Below are 23,134 nucleotides of genomic sequence, written 5' to 3'. Positions count from 1 at the left end.
CGAGAGATCTGCAGAGTGGATGATCAACATCAACAGCCTGAGGTATCAAAACATTTGTGCTGCCCATTACATTACAAACCACAGGAGAGGGCGAATTCTCCAGCAGGATAGCGCTCCTTCTCGTACTTCAGCCTCCACATCAAAGCTCCTGAAAGCAAAGAAGGTCAAGCTGCTCCAGGATTGGCCAGCCCAGTCACCAGAGATGAACATTATTGAGCATGTCTGGGGTAAGATGTAGGAGGAGGCATTGAAGATGAACCCAAAGAATCTTGATGAACTTCCAGATGATAATCAGTGATCTAAGTCATTATGATGCGGTGTGTCAATACGATTGAGGTTTGGATTCAGTGTGCAATAACTTTAACTAATAAATATTCCTCTAATAAATATTCCTCCAATATATAGAAAGAAGAGCTCTGAGTCAGTTTAAACAGAAGACAGTGACTCAGAGAGAGAGAGATCCTGTGCTGAATGAGGGAAAGTGAGACATTTTCTGTCCAGTGGAAATCGCTGCTTCAAACACCACTGAAGAATAGAGTCCCGGTGCGTTCGAGACCTCATTACGACTGTAGGATGGAGCCCGGTGGAATACAGATGCATCTCCGTTTCCAGCGCTTTCTCGTGCCTCTTCGTTTGGACAGGGACCCCAATCGATACTTCTCAACTAGGTTAATATGGCACTTTAGAAGCAGTCTATTCATCGGCCCAGGAGTACACACTCAGATAATTGCTTTTTGAATTGGGTCGTACGGGGAGCGAGTGTGTGCTGCGACTGAGGCCCTCTGTTGGAGCTCTTTTTTTCCTCATTGGACATCACAAGGCACTCGAGAACATCCAGAAAAACGCAATGGAAATGCGTTATATTTTATGACATGAGACAAATGCTGGCTGCAGGATGATGAAATGTTTGATTCGTGCTGAACAGAGCGTCATGAGCAGTCACACGTGCCCCTCCGAGACTGCACTTAAGTGGATTCTGAATGCGGCTCTTTTTTTAATGTTACGCTGTGATACAATGAGGGAGATCTACATGAAGGCATCGGGGAGGAGTCTGATTTTTTAGATCTGTCAATTATACGTGCGCACATACACACACACAGTCACAAGTTGGCCACAGTAATTGCTGCTGTAAAAGATTGTAAATTAGATTTAGTGTGTCCACTTTTGATTACTAAGCTCTCTTTTTAAAATTGACTCCATTTTAAGGTGTGCATGAACACAGGCACTTGACACATGCACTAGGTAGATTCATCCTTGTCCAGTGTTTTTTCCATGGTATTCCCCCTCCAAAACTTTGAGAAAAAAAATGTCTGTAGAAGTTACAGGATTCTTACAGTCTGTCCCATACTGTATACTTCAGTATGCTGATGTACTGCCAACTGAAGCAGAATATTGAGTAGGGGGTGTGGCTTTCTTTAGCATATCATTCCCTCATTGAAACCTATTGAAAAGAGAAGAGTGGCTAAAATTATTGTAGCGCCACTCCACATGTGGAAGAAAAAGATCAGACTTTGATAAATATATATATATATTTACTTTTATGTGGATTAATTGTTAAACTGATTAATTGTTCACCTAAAACATATCAGTGTGTGCTAGCAAAATAAACATTGTAATTTTTGACATTTGAGAGCACTACTGTCTTTAAATTCAGCATGACATGGAAGTTAAGATTGTCCTTTTTTCCCATATCATGATGTACACCTGATCGAAACGGTCTTGAAATAAGGAAATATGTGTCTCTGAAGGACCAATATAATCCCACCCTAAATGACAACTCCTCCCCACATGACAGATAGCTCTTCCCCTAAAGATTATTAGCTCTGCCTTAAATACTGATAGCCCCGCCCCTAATGATTAATAGCCCAGTCCTAAAGGATTGATAATCCCATTTTAAATGACTGATAGCTCCACCCTAAAGGACTGATAGCCCTGCCCTAAATGAAGGATAACCCCACTCTTAAGTACTGATAACCCTGCCCTAAATGACTCATAGCTCCGCCCTAAAGGACTGATAGCCCTGCCCTAAATGATTGATAGCTCCGCCCTAAAGTACTGATAATTCTGCCCTAAATTACTCATAGCCCTGCCCTAAATGACTGATAGCCCTGACTTAAATTACTGATAGTCCCGCCCTAAAGTACTGATAACCCTGCCACAAATTACTGACAGCTCCGCCATAAAGTACTAATAACCCTGCCCTAAATGACAGATAGCTCCGCCCAAAAGTATTGATAGCCCCTCCCTAAATTTGTGATAGCCCTTCCCTAAATTACTGATTGCCCCGTCCTAAAGTACTGATAACCCTGCCCTAAATAACAGATAGCTCCACTCTAAAGTACTGACAGCCCAGCCCTAAATTACTGATGGCCCTGCCCTAAAGTACTGATAACCCTATCCTAAATGACAGACAGCCCCGCTCTAAATTACTGATAGCCCCACCCTAAAGTACTGATATCCCTGCCCTAAATGACAGATAGCTCCACCCTAAATTACTGATAGCCCCACCCTAAAGTACTATCACTTCCCTAAATGACAGATAGCCCCGCCCTAAATTACTGATAGCCCCGCCCTACAGTACTGATATCCCTGCCCTAAATGACAGATAGCTCCGCCCTAAATTACTGATAGCCCCACCCTAAAGTACTAATATCCCTGCCATAAAGGACAGATAGCTCTGCCCTAAAGTACTGATAGCGCCGCCCTAAGTACTGAAAAAGCTGAGGTCACACTGGACTTTTCTCCCCATAGACTTCCATTCATAGGCAGGCGAATGCGCCAGACCAGAAACGCAAGCTTGTGCCACAAGTTTCGCAGTTCCCTGCATTGGAAAGTTCAAGCTTGGAGAACTCTGACCTGCGAAATCGCATCACATGACAGCATGAGACCAATCGATGATCGAAACATGACCTCTTTGGACAGAAATTTAAAACATGGATCAATCGCAATCTCTAATCATCTTGTTTAATCCCGCCCCTTTTCACCATGCCGTACAACAGAACTTCGCACGCACAAACTCTAGTGTGACCGCAGCATAACCCTGCCCTAAATCACAGATAGCCCCGCCCTAAATTAATGATAGCCCCATCCTAAATTACTGATAACCCTGCACTAAATTACTGATAGCCCTGTCTGTCCAAAAGAACTGATGGCCCCACTTCAAATTACTGATAGCCCCGCCTCTAATGATTTATAGCCCCGCCCTATAAGACTGATAGCCCCGCCCTAATGGCAAACCATGTGACAAAAAGTGAAGAAAAGTCACATTATGACAAAACATTATGGAGGGAAATGTTTTTTTTGGATAAATAATGAAGTGCTCACATCCATTATAACAAGCCAGGGGCAGATCTAACCAATACCAAGGTAAGCAGCCACTTAGGGCCAAAGGAATATCTGATGGCCCCCAAATAAATACCTGCTAAAAATTATATAACATAATTTTCTATCATATTTCGTGGGACGAGGGTCTAAAAAAAGAAACAGTTAACGTAATTATTACATCTGCACAAATGTGCCCCCCCCCCCCCCCCCCCCCCCCCTCAACCCTCAATCTTGGAGCAGTCCAGCAGTCAAAGAGATTTATCATCTTTAGCTGTGAATTAATTTTTAAGAAAACAAATCATTTAAAATGTTTTACAAGATGCTTTACATGTTCTTCTTATTATTTTGCATTAAGACAAGATGTAGAAAAGGAGATTGAGTCATTTAAGAAAATAAAAAAGGTGCATTTTAGGACACTTGGGGTCCTTGGCTTGAATATCTTAGGGCCCCCAAATCACTAAATCCGCCCCTGTAACAAGGACTGCTGTACAAATACACCTTTAAAGAGTGAGCCGGTGACAGTTTCAGCGACTGCTGAGTGCTCACGACCTCCAGCGCAGCTCCGAAATGAAGCAGACCCTCAGTGGAGCACTTCAGTCTTTACAAGCGCACATTTCAGCCAGGCAACTTTCAGTGAAGTTTTCCGGGGAGCTCCACCTTTAATAATCTCCCGTACAGCCAGGGACCCGATATGTTATCAAGACTTTCATCATAAAGCTTCTGCTGCGTTTGCTGAACACATGCGCTTTGTCCTCGTTTCAAGGCATTGGAGATTAGGGGAGGGGGGACTCTTCACCTCCGCACTTTCCTCATTATTCTCCGCGCCCCGCAAATGGATTTGTAATTACGGGCTGTCTGCGGCGGATCTTGAGTAATTGTCCTCCAAGTCGCTCAAAGAGTTGGCGGTACATTCGCTGACCGTGTCCGTATTATTCCTGCTATTGATAACGCGTGATAATGAAGGGCCATTACGGCTCATTACTGATACGAGACCCGCGACCCCGCGCGCCTCCAGCTCACACCGCGACCCCGAGAAAGTTATTTCTCCACCGGCTGACATTTCACACGCTTCTCTAATCTCCGTCCTCCTGCAGCGCAAAGTTCCCAATCACAGCGCGTCACATTTGCGCTCGGACCTGCGCCAGCCGCCGGCCGGTGTGCGCGCATAGCGCGTGGGCAGCCGGAGCTGCGCGGAGGTGGGAAGTTGCAAAACAAAGACCCGGAGAAAGAAAGACAGAATAGAGTGAATGCACTTGAGAACATGGGCTTTTTGCCACGAAAAAAACCCCAACTAAAGCGTATTGAATCTCATGCCTGCGGATTTGGCTGCGTTGAGAGGCTCGCCTGCCCGTGCCAAGTTCACAAATCCGCGCACATCTGTTTGCGCGTTTGAGTCTGCGCTGGTTTAATGAGATCTGCTCATTCCAGCAGCTCCAGCCAGTGATCATGTTATTATTCTCAGCAGAAAGAGCAAAAACACAGCAGCAGAGTCTACATGAACTGACCTATTATTAATGTCTTTTCCCATTTAGACATTCGAAACACGCTTCTAAAGAGGGAAATCATCCAATAAAATATATGTACTGTATTTGAAATGCACAACTCTGTTAGACTTTTCTGCAGATAAATATAAATTTTTTCCATAATTTAAAGGTGTGTGGTCTCGACATGCATTTCATTAACAGGTATATCATGAATATATCATGTCTTTAGAATGAGCTGCAGCAAATATATCCCAGTATTTAATAAAGTCTCAATAAATGAATTGAGCAGCTCATTACCAGTTTACTTAATGCGACAAATACGCCACATCAAAACTCCACTCACTGTTTTTAAAGGGACAGTACACGCAAAAATGAAAATTCTGTCATCATTTACTCACCCTTTGTTTACTTCAAACCTGTTTGAGTTTCTTTCTTCTGTTGAAGGCAAAATAAGATATTTCGAAAAATGTTGGAAATCCATAACCACTGACTTATTTGTTTATGTTTATTTGTTTCTTCTAATGGAATTACATGTCATTTTTAAAAATGTTTTTTAGGAGCTAAGTTCAAAGCAAATACCATCAAACTGCCCACACTACTTTCGAATTGGATGTCTGCTTTACATATATTGTCAAACATATGAAAAAATACGGCTCTTTAAAACACCTGGCGCCCTCATATGGCCATTAATGGAAACTGTATGTCATCTGGTGGTCATGTTTGGTACTGCGGCCAATCTAAATCTTACTGAAAGCTCATTTTTTGAGATATCAACTTTAAATTTGGAATATAATATATTCAGATATTTAGCTTTGATTTTCTGTCAGTTGTAGGCTAAAACATTTGGTCTAAAATACATATTTTATGTAACATCATTCATTCATTCATTTTCTTTTCGGCCTAGTCCCTTTATTAATCCGGGGTCGCCACAGCGGAGTAAACCGCCAACTTATTCAGCATATGTTTTACACAGCGGATGCCCTTCCAGCCGCAACCTATCTCTGGGCAACATCCATACACACTCACTCACACTAATACACTACGGACAATTTAGCCTACCCAATTCACCTGTACCGCATGTCTTTGGATTGTGGGGGAAACCGGAGCACCTGGAGGAAACCCACGCGAACGCAGGCAGAACATACAAACTCCACACAGAAAGGCCAACTGACCCAGCCGAGACTCGAACCAGCGACCTTTTTGCTGTGAGGCGACAGCACTACCTACTGCGTCACTGTGTCGCCATGTAACATAAGATATTTTATCATTGTTTTATTATCTGCATAAGCAAAGGCCCATACATTAAGCTTTATTTAACTTTTTAACCTTTTTTCACTTCAGCTACGATCTGACATCTGTCTTCTTTAAAATGAGACCAAGCTTAAATCAATGCACCAAAGCGTTGAAGACTGGCATTCATTTAAGTCGAACATGACATCTCTATGTTCAAAAAGCTGGGGTGACAGTAAAAAGTAATGTGCTCATTTCAAGATGCTCTTTTGTCTCTGGCTATTCCACATTTAGGACGTTTCCCTTTTGTTTTTTTGGCTGGAAAATCATCTGTAGCTTAGTTTTTTCTCACAGAATGAACTCCAAGTGAGACATTCAAGCATTTTCAAGTGTTTATGAAGGTTCCCATTTCATGTCTGCCCATATCTACTGTTCAAAGATCCCCTTTCTGCTTTTCGGACTCTTCACAGGAGTCTGCATTGAAGCAATACGATTTATAAATGTCCAATTTCAGCTTTTTTTGTAAAGACATTTTCCTAGAAACCTGCATTTCTTCTTTCTAACTGGAGTTCAGCGTCAAGAGAGGAATATTGAATTCTTTTATATATTTAACGCTGAGGTCAAAGACATTGATCTGTTTGTCTGAACACAATAACACAGCACTATTGACTTAACCACTGGAGTGAGTGTAGGGCTCGACTGTCTGAAGAGAGAAAGACAAAAAACACAGCCTGTTTTTTAAGATCTGTTGGTTTAGAAATGGCAGATTGTGAGTATATTAAAAAAAGAACTCTTAAAACTTAGGGTTTTACTGTGTGTGTGTGTGTGTATTAGTGCTCAATGTACTGGTTTATTGATCAAACATAAGACTGGGTCTATCAGACTCTAAGGGTACATTTACAAGGTGTGTTTACAAGATGTGAAAGACTTCATGTCATTCACACTGATCTGTGAAAACAGCTAAAAGTGATCAATTCTTCATATCAGCGAGTAGTTAAGATCATAGTGTTAAGAAGTTTTGTGGTGTTTATATGGAGCTGGGCAAAGAACTGCATTAAAATAACCCTTCATTCATCAACAATATGTCCTGGTAAATATCATTCATGTGAAAAGGAACAAAAGTTGTTGTCATCATACTGCCCCCTAGTGTTTAATTTTACCAACAATCTGTAGTCAAACGTGTGTTGAAGTACGTTTTTTATATTTTTAAACACAAATGCTGACTAAAAGTATGTATTTCCAATTGCATTGTCTACTAGGGGTGGAAATAATGCAAACAATTTAACAATACAATGTATGTTAACAAATTACAAAAACTTTTATTAATCTAAGCTGATGTTAAATACTTAAATCAAAGATATTAAGATGTAAAGTAAGATGTAAAAGACTAGACCAACAATTTTCCTCTATTAAAATCAGACTAAACAGTATTACTTATTGGGCCAAAATCCTGTACACAGCAGATCTCACAACTCGACCTGCAACTAGCGAGTGTCAGTATAAGCTCTACTGTAAAAGATCTGGGTGTTATCATAGACAGCAACCCAACTTTGGAAAATCATATCTCCCATGTTACAAAAACAGCCTTGTTTCATTTCAGAAATATTGCTATGCTACGAAGCAAGCTATTTATCTCAGATGCAGAAAAGCTAGTTCATGCTTTTATGATATCTAGATTAGATTACTGTAAGGTTATGTTTGCTGGTTGCCCAGCATCCTCTATTAATAAACTCCAGTTAGAGCAAAATGCAGCTGCCAGAGTTCTTCCCAGGTCTAGAAAATATGATCATATCACCCTAATTTTATCCTCCTTACACTGGCTGCCTGTTAAGTTCCGTATTGATTATAAAATATTGCTTCTTAGCTATAAAGCTTTTAATAATCTAGCTCCTGTTTATCTAACCAACATTCTGTCTCCCTACATTCCAACTCGCTCGTTAAGATCTCAAACTCAGGGCTTCTAGTAGTACCCAGAATAACAAAGTCCACTAAAGGAGGTTGAGTGTTCTCATATATGGCTCCTAAAGCCTTGAACAGTCTAAAACTTTAGTAAAGACTGTACACAATGCATCCCATAACTGTGTGATACAGTTAATTCAACTCTTCAAATGTATCATTTCACATTACATGTGTTACCTATTATACTTCATAATCCTTTAGCAATTTAATTCACTTACTTACTTACTTTTGCCCTCCACCCCTTTCAACGGTCGATCTCCAGAGTTATCTGTCCTGGGTCATTCTTTCTACTTGTCTCCAGGTGTAACCCATCCTTGTGATGTCTGCCACTAGGTCACGTTGCCAGGTGTTTTTTTGGACGGCCTCTTTTCCGATTCCCTTGGGGATTTCATTTGAGAGCCTGTCTGGATGGTAGTTTTGGTTATCCTCCAAGTTTTGACCCCGTACAACAATACTGAGTTGAACAGATGGGTCTTGGTGGTTAAAGTAAGTTCTCTCGAAGCCCAGATGTTCTTGAGCAGGGTTAAAGTGGTTCTTGCTTTGCCCATTCTTGCCTTACTGTCTGTATCTGTTCTACGCTGCTGGTTGATGATGCTGCCCAGGTAGGTAAAGAACTGTACCTCCTCCAGGGAATTTCCATTCAGGGTTACTGGATTGTTGCAGTTGGAGTTGATCTTAAGAATCTTGGTCTTCTCTGTGTGGATATTGAATCCAACCTGTGATGATGTGGCTACCAACAAAATGGTCTTCTCTTGCATCTGCTGCTGGCTGTGGGAGAAAAGTGTGAGATCATTGGCAAAGTCTCAGGGTGTTTTCACACCTGCTTTATTTAGTTCGGTTGAACCGCACTAGAGTTTGTTTTCCCTCTTGGTGCAGTTCGTGTAGGCAGGTGTGATTGTAGCAATTGTACTCGAGTGCGCACCAAAAGCGGACCAAAAAAAGCATACAGAGACCTCCTTGAAGTCCTCCTTGGTTTACCACAATCGAACCCTGGAGCAGTTCGTTTGTGGTGAGAACATAATCTGAACTAAAACAGACCCAACCACAAAAAGTACTGCATCTTTTTGGACCAGCTGCCATAGCCTCTGTGCATTATGGGGTGTGGAGGAAAAATATTTTTTGCCAGTGCTTTACCAACAATTTTAAACAGAGAGAGAGGGAAAAACATTACCTGAAGGATCGTTGGTAATGTTTCCGGAAGATAACTGTGTCACAGTTTAGCAAAACTAAATCAAGCCTCCTCCTGAAGTGACTTGCGATGTGCCTTCGCTGCTTGCAATGCATTAAAACATTGTTTCCCAGCCACATCCGCGCTTCATTCTTGAAATGTATAGTTTGTCTAAAGTGATGTATACAAATTACACAGTATACTGTGATCAGGGATACAATCAGTCAGCGCAGACGTCCCTCCATAGTAAAAAGTGACATTTTGTGTCTGCCAGTTTGTTTACTTGCAGGAGATGCATTGGCATTTTCCCGCACATTAATTCTGACCAATCGAAAAGCAGTTTAGGAAATACATTCAATAAAATCTGGCCAATGAGTGATGTGGATTTTATCACATGACTGCATTTTGGTTCTTTTCAACTGGTTCGGAGGAAAGCCAACCAAACCACAGATGGGAAAGCATCCTAAGTCTTCCAATTGGCTCCACAGGGTCCACTGGAGTCCGGTCCTGCGTTCACTGGTGGATGTCTTCATGATCCATTGATAGCAATAGCCGCGTTTCCACTATCGCGCCTAAAGCGAGCGAGCCAGGGCGAGCCAAGGCCAGTCGTGTTTCCACTATCACTTCCGGGGCGTAATCGGGCCAAAGCAGGGCTTCCTTGGGGCCAGCGTCCGGCCTTTTTCGGCCCGCCGAATACCTTGGGCCAAGGAGGGCCAACTGGGGCTTCGGGGCAGGGTTACGTACAAAGGCGGAGTTTTCCTGTCAGGTAAAGAGGAGACAAGATGCTTTCTTCCCTTACATTTGTTTTGCCATCGCGCTTGATCAACTCACTAAGAAGAAGAAAAAATGGATAGCAGACGAACTCGAATGTCCTTATCCAGGGATCGCTGTCTGGCCTTACACCAACAGACCACAAACAGTAAAAAAGCAATAGCTTCGGTGTTCTCCATCTTCCAGCTCTCGTAGTGATGCCAGGTTGTGTTTGTGGTTATAATTTGAGTTTTTTGTTCCCGCTGAAGTGGGCGGGTTGTGTGACGGGTTGTGTGACGGGTTGTGTGACGTTTGATTCGGGGGACATTCTGGGGGCGGTGTTTGCGTGACGCGCTGCGAGCAACTAGCCCGACAGTGGAAACGCGACATGATTTCGGCCTCATTTCTCAACCTCCCGGGCTATTGGCCCGGCCTGGCCCGATTAAAGCCCTGGCTCGCACTGGCCCGATAGTGGAAATGTGGCTAATGAGGAAGAGGAACGGGATAACAAGCAGCCCTGTCAGACTCCCATCTTCACTTGCTGTTGGTGAGCCACCCAGCCAAGGTGGTCAACCTGATCAAGGGCTCATACAAGGGAATAACCTGCAATTTAATTTGGCTGAAATATTTGTTTAGTCTGAACATGTATATACAATAGACCAATGTGCTAATTAATAAAGCAACCTTTTTTTAAAACTTTTGTAACAGCTTACAGCAGGGGTGGGCAAACTCGGTCCTGGAGGGCCGGTGTGCTGCACAGTTTAGCTCCAACTCTGATCAAACACACCTGCTTATAGATAATTAGTGATCTTGGAGACACTGATTAGCATGTTCAGGTGTGTTTGATTGGAGTTGGAGCTAAACTATGCAGGACACCGGCCCTCCAGGACCGAGTTTGCCCACCCCTGGCTTACAGGAATTAATTGCAACAAGAAAAATAAATCACACTTGTGTAATTCATACTGTTAAAGAATAAAGAAGGGTGTGACGGTGGCGCAGTGGGTAACACAATAGCCTCACAGCGGGAAGGTTGCTAATTCGAGTCCCATCAGGGTCAGTTGGCATTTCTGTCTGGAGATTGCATGTTCTCCCTGTTTTGGCGTGGGTTTATGAACAAACAATAAGGGTGTAGTTTTGAAACACATTCGATTTGAAACCAATTTTTTTGTGTTGTGTTTGTAGGTCTAAAGAATGCCATTGTTGTGTAAAAGAATGGCAAGCAGAGCATTTGTACCGTCTAGGTCTTGTGACCTTCTCTGAACAAACAGGTAACACCTTGAGGCGGAAAATATATTAATTTCAACAGTAAAATAACAATTTTCACAAATGGAAAAGACTTACAAATTCAGCACTTCAAGAACAGAGCGGATGCTTTTAGTATGTAGCTGACTGCAGGCAAGGATGTACAAGAAACGATTCAACACAGCAGGCGATCAAGTGCAAACACTTCTTTTACTGTAAGATCATACAGACCAGAGCACATGACATAAAGCAAAAAGGCAGCACTTTAAATGATGAAGGTTCATGTTGCATTCTGGTTTTCAGTGTACATTTTTGGCTAAAACAGCTTCCTTTGTCTGATTTTCATTCAGAAATGATCGTTGACCTTGCTGTTTGTCTTGCAGGCACAAATATAATTTCATAATCATATTCTCATCAACGCAGAGTGAGAGAGGGAGAAATGCAAATTGACGCAGTTATGAAAAAGTGCTGTTTCAGAAGCTCATAATTTAATAGCCTATTAGTTGCCAGCAGTATGTTTATGATTCGTTCCTCTTTTTTTTACATGAAGTTAACTGACTGTCAAAAGTTGTTTACTGCGCTCCAGAGACGATGAGGGAATAATAAACACACTGTACAACAGGATCTCGTGTGCTTTTCATGCATGATTGGCCTGGTAAGTGCCTGAGCGATGAACATGGTGAATTATGACAACAACACTCGACGCTAGATAACATTTCACAGTCAGATTTGTGGAAGGAAGCAAAGCAGGCTCATTAACCTCCAGACACGGCTCCGTTTAACTTTATTAACAACCTAACGCCAGCAGGCAGAGCAAACGCAAGTGCAGACTCGCTAGCAGATCAAGGTTATTATATAGTTTTGCTATTTTAATTCATTTTTATGTTTTGATGATATTTTTAAAATTTGCTGTAAATTTCAGTTTAGGGCTGCACGGTGGCGCAGTGGGTAGCACATTCGCATCACAGCAAGAAGGTCGCTGGATCGAGCCTCAGCTGGGTCAGTTGGTGTTTCTGTGAGGAGTTTGCATATTCTCCCGGGTGCTCTGGTTCCCCCTACAAGTCCAAAGACATGTGGTACAGGTAAACTGGGTAAGCTAAAATTGTCTGTAGTGTATGTGTGTGAATGAGAGTGTATGGGTGTTCCCCAGTGATGGGTTGCAGCTGGAAGGGCATCAGCTGCGTAAAACATATGCTGGATAAGTTGGCGGTTCATTCTGCTCTGGCGACCCCAGATTAATAAAGGGACTAAGTGTGAAAATGAATAAATGAATATATATATATATATATGACATGGAGGAGGTCAGGTCAGCTGCAGGTCAGATTTTCCACCACATTATGAGGGCTTATAAATTCTAAAATTGATGAATGTTTTTGCTAATTATTATTTTATTTCAGTTTTTAGTGACTGTTAGTGTTTATTTTATTTATTTATTATGAATATTTACATTTTATTTCAGTTAAGGAAAATGTTTATTGACCAATAGTTTAGTCTTAATGTCCTTGGACACCAAGACGCCTTTTGCTTGCACTTTTCGATGACATTTAATGCACACCAATGCACAAAACACCAGGTATAAAGGCTTCATTAAAAAAACCCCCACCTGCATGGCGCGTCTGAGCCCGAAAATGAAGGCGCATGATAACTTTTAAGAGATTGTTTCATAGGGATTTATTAATCATTTTTACTTTTCAATGAATGTGAACTCATAGTTTATTAAAGTAAAAAAAACATTTTGTTTTGTCATGTCATGCCAAAAGCTGCTCCAACATGTCACCAAAAATGTGATTATAATGGAAGCCAATGGAACAAAAACATAATAAAAGGGTAGTCAATTTGAACAATACACAAGGATTAAGTGCTATCTACCATCAGAGGGTGATTTTGCGTGTTTACTCTGCTCATAGCTGGTGAAAATTTCTTGGCCATAAAAACATCTTAAACAAACTACTGACGATAAACATGAGAGAGAAGCAATGACTTGTTTCAGGCCATGTCCACATGTACACAGTTATTTTTATTAACTGATTTATTACAAAAAAAAATCCCTGTCCACAAGAAAATGCAAAAACATACTGTGATGCATGTTAAGCACACTCCGAACCAACAGGGGGCGATGACACTTTGACACTTCTATGCTGAGTTCACACCAAATTTGGTATTAAGCATTTTTGCAACTAAATTGCATATGAGTAAATGCAAGCATAAGAACAGAGGGGGATCACCGTCCCGCGGTGCGAAAGATTCGAATGATGAGGAATATGCATTACGTTTACCGTGAACTTCTTTTATGTTTGGTGTGAACCCAGCCATGTTGGCCAATCAGAAAGGAGAAAACAGCATGCATGCTGACATCATAAAGGCTAATTTATACTTCTGTGTCGAGTGATCGGCCTAACCCACAGCACTTGCCTTGCGCATTACTGTGCATTTCTATTTCTGCGCGCATTTGTGTTGCTTTGCAATAACACTTCCAAAATGCTAGCTGGCAGTAGGTTTTTATGTTCCTCTGTGTCAAGTTTCAGAGGCGGGAACCGGGGGACATGCAAAAACTTTAATTATAAGGTAAACACAAAACAACAGTCTCCATCTGCAGCTCCTTCACGCGACTCGACACTTGTAAACAATCGATCCATCGGGCTCGTAGCTCTCAGCACTACACAAGCTCATCATCACTACCAATCTGAACAATCACAGAGCTTGAACTACGTACTGTTGTGGTGTAGTTATATTTTTTGAAAGGTGCGCCTCAGCCAAAGTGAGAACAATGCGACAGCGCCCAGGCTGCGCCGGAACATACGCGTGCGCTTGATGCAGAAGTATAAATCAGCCTTAAGCGAAAACTCCAATTATAGCATCCACACCACCACACTGTACCCCAGGGGCGCCGCTGGCCGGTATGGGCCCTATGACAACATTTAGTGATTGTGAAGGTGTCAAAATTAAAGAGGTGGATGGGGGTCACGAATGAAAGTGAATGGGGGGAGGGGTTGTCTGGTGGGCCCCTAATAGTATCTCTGGGGCCCCCAAAACAGCGTGGGCCCTTAGAATCGTCCTAACTTTCCCCCTTAGTGGCACCCCTGCTGTACCTGGACTTTTGAAATCTTCACCCTGGCTGGAGTTTTCAGAAAGCTTCGGTTTCAGTCACCTGATGCTACATTTTTGTGTGGACAAACAGGCTTTAAAAATACCTGTGTTCCTATGGACAGGCCTGAGTATTTGTTTACTAAAATAACCTTGAGGCAGACAGGACGATGTGCTATCTACTTGTCCTCAAAGACGGTTATCATCCCTCTGATGGAGCAGATGACCCCGGAGATGCTGCAGAATCCGCCCAGCAGTAAGATCAGCAGGTCCAGCATCCTCCGGCTCAGGTCCAGCTGCGTCCACTTCAGCTGCAGGTGGAAGAGAGCCGGCAGCAGCAGAGTCATGGCCGCCCCTGTCACGCTGCCCGTCAGGCCCATGAGGAGAGAAAAGCGGGGCACGAACAGTGCCATGAGGAGGGTGAGCAGCAGCAGAGATCCACGCAGCAGCAGCAGAGTCCACCGCTCGGAACCGGAGTCCAGCTTCAGAAGGCCGGTCTGCAGTATTTCTGCCGCAGCATAAAATGGCAGTGGGTACGAGAGCAGAGCTTTCGCCAGCAGACACAGATTCACCACGGTACGCAAAGCAGAGGGCAAGTTATCTGTTATCACCTGAAAATAATAATAAACATATTTAAGTCCACTTAAAGGCAAGGCAAGGCAAGTTCATTTATATAGCACATTTCATACACAATGGTAATTAAAAGTGCTTTACATAAACTGAGAGATCATTCAGAGATCATTCACCTGGACAGAAATTGAAATTTGGCTGGGTGGATTATTTAGGAATTGTGATCGGTTATGGATTACAATTTACTTTAGTCAGTATTGTAATCTCCTAGGTTTGACATTTATGGTAACTTTTCATTACAATGGCCCTTTAAAGTTGATATGAAACAGGAGTTAAGAGTCACGTACATGCACTAGAAATGGTTTTTGAAAGGAGAAAAAATGGTTTCAGCCTATGGGAGGCAATTGAATCATCTGAAGATGGACATTGCTAACAAAATGGAGGATGATTTAAATGTCCGTTTCTGCTCAATTGTGGCTGAATACTCTCTGTCTGCAACCTCTGGTACACAATGTTTTTGGATGCCCAATAGTTATGAAAATGAGGAGCCAAATGTTGCAGAATTGCATCATATTTGTTCAAACCACTGACTCCTGTGAAGGCAGGGCAGAAATGAAACATACTGATAGCCACGCCCCAAAAGTCTAATAGCCCTTCCCTAAAGGACTGATAGTCCTGCCCTAAATTGCTGATATCCCTTCCCCTAAAGGATTGATAACCCCACCTTAAACTACTGAAAGCTCCACCATAAAGGCATTTCATGTGACCAGAAGGTGCGAGGTAAGGTTATGGTGTTTGATTAAAGATTGTGAGAGCAAATTATTTTTCACGATATAAAGTGCACAGATACATGATTTATAACAAGCACTACTGTATAGACATTTAACAGTAAGAAGAGTAAATTTTGATTTCATGCCAACTTTAAGGTCCATATATACTTCAAAACAAGTTTTTTTTCCTTTTTTTTTTGGGCAAAAGAAATTTGAGAAGGCTGTTTGACGTATACCGTTTTCGAACACTCCAACACCACAACACTGCAGTAGGCCATGAATGTGAGCAATGGCAGACTGGGACAGTATTTTCACCTGGGAAAGATATTACCTCAGGCCACCTAAGGGTGCACTCACACTATGCCATCCGAACTGTGCCCAGGTGCATTTCCCTGTTCGTTTGACAAGCGTGAGTGCTACGAATTGGGTCCAGGCGCAGTTCAGTTGACCGGCCCTGATCCGGTTAGAAGAAGTGTGCCAGAGCGTGGCCTGGTTGGGTTTTGGCAAGGTATTTAGTGTGTACGCTTTTAGTGTGTGTGCAAAGTGTGCCAGACCCTGAAACTTAAGAGACTGTTTGATTTGGATTTATCAATCATTCTTACTTTTCAATGAATGCGAACTGTTATAGTTTATTAAAGACGCAAGGCTCTCACTGCATGTCAACTGCACCTTCAGCAAATCCCCTAATATGTGCAGCAAGATGACGTTTATGATCATTTATGAACTAAAGCACTCTCCTCTGTGCTGAGCGAAAGCGCTTCTCTTCTGGTAAACTGAACAGTCGAATCATCAATGACATAGGCATGCTCAGGATCAGAAGGCAAAAGCAGTTTGAGCGCAGACCGAGGGGAGGGGGGACAGTTGTGCTTTGGCCAGATTCACGATTGACCGTTAGTCAAATGTCCCGGTCCTCCCTATTGCCAGTCTGTCCCTGAATGTGCGATATGAATCAATCACATCTTAAAGAAGGTGAAGTTACAAAACAGGTGATTGCGTAATTTACTCTGACCATTAAATTCTTCAGTTTAATTTAAAGTATATCAGAACATGTCAACAGTCATGTGAGATCAGTGTACCTCTTTAGTTTCCTCTCCCCACGTTAGGAAGGCCAGCACAGAGAAGGCCGTCTTCAGGACACAGGCCAGAGCGTGAGTCCAGTCCATCATGGTGCTGAAGTCCAGCCGGTCCATCATGCTCTCTTCCAACGTGGGCAGGTAGATCTGTGAGGTATAGCTGAAGATAATCACTCCCACCGCCACCTGGAAGCTATCAAAGTCCACCACAGCTGCACGCAGACTCCTGCTGGCCCACTGCGGAGACTGGCGCACACAGTAGCCAATCACAATGAAGGTGATGAGGAACTGAGCCAGCGAGCAGAAGAGGCTGAGGCGGGACACCACCCTCAGGTCCCGGATCAGCATGCAGGGCAGCAGGATCAGAAAGCTGATGGCGGAGCCGGTCGTCGGGCTCAGAGGCAGAAAAAACAGGCTGTGGCACATCAGATTGCTGCTGACAACCAAGTAGAGGATGCAGGTCATGACTAGCTCTACCAGCTGCGCTACATTCACAACCTTTCCCCCGATGCATGGGCAGATGTGTCTGCAGCAGGCATTAGCGATGTCTTCATAGGTGTGTCTTACGCGGACCGGGCAGCCGTTCTCATCCTCTTCATACAAGCAGGACACAAGAATCTTTCCAGTGTAGCTGCAGATGAGTGCCGCTAACACCAGTAACAGCAGACCCAGGTAACCGCTCTGGAGCAGGGCATAGGGCAGACCCAGCACAAAGAGACCCTGAGGAGACAAAAGCAGACAAGTGCTTAGTCAAGTACTCAAAGAAGGCAACAATAGCTGCTTTTATACTATCTGACCAGAGTGAGCAAGGAATTCATAGCTGAAATAATGCTGCATTTCCACTGTAGGGCCCATCACAGGGTCAAGCTCACAGTGCAACACAAAAACCCTACCTCTGCCCCCAAATCAAACATCACACTACCTGTTCAGTTCAGTGGGAAGGAGAAAGTCAAGTCAGAAATTCACAGGTAAAGCGCAACATGGAATCATCATAAGAAGTCCAGACAAGGCCCGATCAGACCCCAGAAGTTACTTTGGAAAAATGACTGATTCAGACGAGACAACGGAAATTCAGCTAATGAGATTGACTTGCTAAAATTTGCTGCTTCTCAAACACTGGTAAACCCACAGATCTTCACAAAATTTCAAGAGATCCCTCGGATATGAATGTCAATCAAAGTCTGAGATACCAAAATGAACTCATTTCTTTTTAGTGCTCCCTCATCCGTGTATGTTTAGTAGTTGGGCCATACACTAAACGATTTTAGTTGACTGAATTCAGACTTGTGTGACTCTTTTTTTGATTCGGGCCAAATTTCAGCTTTGTTGTAATGTTGAGTTTGTGCAGAGGGGAACATTGAGGTGATTAACCTCTCCCTATCGGCAATCAGATGGTTAGATGATTTTTTTGACAGATGAAATTTTGGCTGGTCTCCATGATGTAATCATAGAATCATAGCTACCACACCACTGAGTTAAACCTGAATGAATACACAAACAGACACCCATTTACGGGTTCCTGGAGGTTCAATATTAATGGTTATATTGCAGAATGCACAGGAACAATTAAAGGTGTATAATAATCTCTTTAAATATTTGGGATATTTGTAAAATATTATTTTTTTTTGTTTCTCCCTTTCCAACCGAGCTTCACAATGCATCCCAATAGATAATGTAAATGAACAATATGCTGGTTTTCCAACTGCCATTAATAGAAGAAAAAGAAGAAGGGGATGATTTCACATGCTGATGGTTTATTCAAAATGGGATATATTACTCTCCGTAGGACACTTGGAAGTGAAAACAATCATGGCTGCCATATTGAAGTGTCCTTCCAAACTGAAGTGCTTAAAAGTGGACACTTTGAAAGGCTCTTCAGAATGAAGGATTTCGAATTGCAATTTTTAAAAATTGATTTAGTGCATGATCCTTTAAGCAGGGAAGTTGTTTGGAGTCAAACACAACACCACGAAGCTCATCCCAATGTCCTAACCTTCTTTAAAGTTGTCACTCCGGAAGGTAAACCCTTGGAAGGTAACCTCACTCTTCTGAAACCTAAAAGGTGCTCTAGCAACAGACACTAAAGGCCATGGTCTTTAGTCTCCTTTTTAGAGCAAACAACTCCCATGTGGAAAATAGGTTGGGTGGTGTAGGACCGGCGGGGTTACATTGGTGCCGTGACCTGGATGGGAGTGAGGTTTAGGGGGGTGAGTGTAACAAAGGCCAGCTAGTGAAGTGCTGTGCAGGTAAACCTCACTCCTCTAAACTCGAAAAGGTGTTCTAGTGACAGATGCTAGAGGCCATGGTTTTTGGCCTCCTTGTTAGAGCAATGCGGAGAGTGAATTGGGTGGTGTAGGATTGGCAGGGTTACAGTTACATGATATGTCGTAATAGGACAATATTTGGCTAAGGTAACAGTGGCAGCCATTGGCTAATGGTTAGAGAGTTGGATGTGTGATTGAATGTTGCAGGTTCGAGTCTCCAGCATGGGGCTAGGTTTCATTTTCACTACTATAAATCTGGAATCTGATGGTGTAAAATAAAATCTAAATAAATCAGAAAAAACATGCCTTTATTGTTGGCTATTCTTACAAATACACTCATGCAACCCAAGACTGGTTTTGTGCTCGAGTCTCGCATTTTATGATAAACAAACTCTGAATCCATAAAAATGACTAGGAGATGTCTCACACACACATACGCACACACATGCACGCAGCTGTGTGAAATACACACAGTCGCAGGCGCGCGGCAGATGGGAGTAATGAAATCACACCCTCTCACACACCCCTCCACTAATGAAGTCACAGTCATCTCTAAAGAGGCGCTAAGTGACAGATATTTTATCTTGACTGTAATTGTTGGTAAATTGCTTTGTGTTAGACACAATGAATAAAGATACAGCACTGCATTCATTTCCTCTCGCGGCCCTAATGACTGTATCTCGCGTAAACAGACGACAGCTGATCGTTCATACGCAGAGACACAAAGGAGAGGTGTGGAGACATTCGTGAGCTGCCTATCCAGAGCCTGGTGTTGAAGTCTCCATGAAAGAAGTTCAGGTTGTCTTTCCCCCTATCGTGAGGAATATCTAATTGATGTATTAATTCTTTCCTAAAATTCCCAAAACATGTAGAGAGGTGCATGATTTCATCCTTTGGGAACTGATTGGGTTTATAGAAGATGGGTGTTGCTAGAAAAAAATGGAGGAAGGTTCGAATGCCAGTTTACACTCAGTTGTGGAGGATTACTGTTCACCAGAAACACCATATTGTTTTCAGATGCCCGATGATGACCAGGATAATGGTCAAATTTTTACAGACAAACAATTATCATATTCGTTCAAACCGATTTCTCCTGAGAAGCAGGGGAGAAACAAGACATGCACTGATAGCCCCACCCTAAACAACTGAGAACCCCGCCCTTATGCACTAAGTGCTCCGCCCTAAAGCACTGACAGTCATGCGTTACTTAAGATATGAAATACGTTACTTAGGATGTTTTTTGTTGAGCGTTTCAGATGACAAATTCACTAGAGGGCGCTATCACACATTTGCGAATCTTAAATATGTTATTTAGAGTATGTTTTATCTGAAATATGTTACTTAGGATATGTTTTGTTGCACATTTCAGATGACAAATCCACTGTTTACTTTATGCAAATCTGAAATATGTCATTTAGGGTGGATTTTATTTTACGTTTCATATGACAAATTCACTAGAGGGCGCTGTCTACATATTGTGAATCTGAAAAACGTTACTTAGGATAGGTTTTGTTGTACACTTCAGATGACAAATTCACTAGAGGGCGCTGTCACACATTTGTGAATCTTAAATATGTTATTTAGAGTATGTATTATCTGAAATATGTTACTTAGGAAATGTTTTGTTGTACATTTCAGATGACAAATCCCCTAGAGGGCGCTGTCACACATTTGCAAATCTTAAATATGTTATTTAGGGTACATTTTATCTCAAATACGTTACTGAGGATATGTTTTGTTGTACGTTTTAAATGACAAATCCACTAGAGGGCGCTGTCACACATTTGCAAATCTTAAATATGCTATTTAGAGTATGTTTTATTTAAAATACGTTACTGAAGATATGTTTTGTTGTACGTTTCAGTTGACAAATCCACTAGAGGGCGCTGTAACACATTTCTGAATCTAAAATATGTTATTTTGGGTATGTTTTATCTAAAATACGTTACTGAGGATATGTTTTGTTGTACGTTTTAAATGACAAATCCACTAGATGGTGATGTCTACATTTGCAAATCTTAAATATGTTATTTAGGGTACATTTTATCTGAAATACGTTACTGAGGATATGTTTTGTTGTACATTTTAAATGACAAATCCACAAGAGGGCGCTGTCACACATTTGTGAATCTTAAATATGTTATGTAGGGTATGTTTTATCTAAAAATGCTTTGCTGGGGAAACGTTTTGTTGTACGCTTCAGATAACAAATCCACTAGAGGGCGCTGTCACATTTACTAATCTAAAATATGTTATTTAGAGTGTGTTTTACTGTGCGTTTCAGATGGCAAATTCTCTATAAAGCTTGTTTATCGGTTTTTGTGGCTTTCATGAATGACGGTTTAACATCTATGCCAACTTTTCATTCAAAGAACAGCTCCTTGTAGTGCAAAACATTCATTACAAAACGCACTTTTTAAAAGCTCTTTACAGAAAGCTTCTTTGTGGAACCTCAAACACTTTATTTTAGAGCACAGAGGAAGATGAAGCTCCCTATGTAGACAGCAGACAGACAGGTGTGAGTGAGCCAGATGGCTGAAGAGGGAACGAGAGATGCACATTACGCTGGAAAGTAAAGCAGAAGGATGAATTAAACAAGCTGGAGCAGCAATAACGAGCTGTGTGATCATTAACAGCTCTAAATATTAGCTCAAATGGGAACGAACAGATGAGGTAATGGGGTGTCATTCACATAAACAAGGATTTATGCAGCTATAAAGTAAATAAGGCATATTCAAACACACACAAAAACACTTGCGCTTTGCGGAATCTGTGATGGCGGATGATCTTTTTAGCTTAACATTTTAATAAACAGCACTTTTTAAACAGCCAAACGTTACATTACTACATTTTTTGGAGTAGATTTTAGCCCAAAAACCTGCATTGTCATCACTAATACGATATACTTTTTTTATCCTACGACAGATACACTGTAAAGGCATACAGTATCCGTAAATGAGCAGGGTCTTTGAATTTGAAAGTTACGCTTACATTTTTTTCTGTTTTTGAATTTCATTATGGGACCTTGATCTGTCTTCCAACAACTTTAACCTTTAAAAGTTTTAAAAGTGACATTTTTAGCAGTTTAAAGTCATATATTGTCTGTTTTGGGGCTGTATATTACGCTACAAAAACCTTGTAATAAACTGCACGTTTTCTTAATTCTTTAGATATGATTTCTTATCCACTATATTATTACTAAAATGTCAATAAAAGTCACTCTGTTAAACTGTAGAGTTGAATTTTCAACATCAAATGTGGACAGAGCAGAGATCGACATCCTATAATGCATTTCACGACCGAAAATACACACATGTGAATCACAAAATACAGTAACTCAGTATTAGTTATCAGATATTTTTTACAGTCTAGTTCTGAGGTTTATGCGCTTAAAATGACTGTTTGCATATTTAATAAGAACTAAACCTTAATTATTAATAGAACATTTTTACTCAGAAATTGCTAAAAAAAACATTTAAAAATGTACTAACAATTATTTTTAAAAATTAAAATGACATTTTAAATAAACGTGAAACTTTTAAGTAGAAACAATTAAATAGACTGTTCTTTTGAAATGAAGACAAGTTTTTTATTTACAACTTTTATCATTTTTTATCTTAAAATAGTACATTTAATTATGATTATAATCATGGTTTATCCAGTGGTTTGTTCTTGTAAATTCTCCTTAAGTATGTAGTTCTGTGTCATGATTACCAGCGATCTAACCACCAGAGGTCGCTGGTAAACACTCACATTCACATGGACTACATCTTATGAACTACAAATTCAGTCATGCCACACACACACACACACCTGCTCCAAGTCTCCACTGATTGGACTCCCACAGCTGATGCTGTTTCTGGACTAATCACACACACTAATTTAGCAGCACACACACTCACTTCCTGGCTGAGTCTTGTTTACCTGTAAAGTGACAATTCAACGCGTTTTCTTTAGTCTTGTTTCTCAGTGTTTTGACCCTTGCCAAGTTTGTCTGTTTGTCCATGTTCACTGCCTGCCTTTAGACCTCTCGCCTGTTATAGTGACTACGATTCTGGATTTGCCTATATTCATCTGTTTGCACCTGTGTTGACCCTTGATTGCCGGACTAACGAATAAGCCTGCACTTGGATCCTAACGTTGTCTCCGTCATCCACGTGTTACATTCTGCTGTAATATTGAGCTTAGATACATAATTAAATATACACAGTTAAAC

General features: G+C 41.6%; 1 protein-coding gene across 1 annotated transcript in view; it reads right to left on the bottom strand.

The window, feature by feature from the left end:
* Positions 1 to 8,326: 8,326 nt before the first annotated feature.
* The window catches only part of si:dkey-126h10.1 (vesicular inhibitory amino acid transporter), a 20,848-nt gene continuing 6,040 nt past the window's right edge, over positions 8,327 to 23,134 (bottom strand). The window contains exons 2-4 of the mRNA XM_056481370.1: positions 16,658 to 17,374; positions 14,425 to 14,852; positions 8,327 to 8,765 (exon numbers count right to left, since the gene is read on the bottom strand). Coding sequence (XP_056337345.1) covers positions 8,327 to 8,765; positions 14,425 to 14,852; positions 16,658 to 17,374 — 1,584 coding nt within the window. The remainder of the gene's footprint in view (positions 8,766 to 14,424; positions 14,853 to 16,657; positions 17,375 to 23,134) is intronic.

This window comes from Danio aesculapii, chromosome 20 (assembly GCF_903798145.1).
Source record: "Danio aesculapii chromosome 20, fDanAes4.1, whole genome shotgun sequence".
NCBI classification, from domain to species: Eukaryota; Metazoa; Chordata; class Actinopteri; order Cypriniformes; family Danionidae; genus Danio; species Danio aesculapii.
Note: the sequence above shows the minus strand (reverse complement) of the source record. Positions and strands in the feature narration are given on the sequence as shown.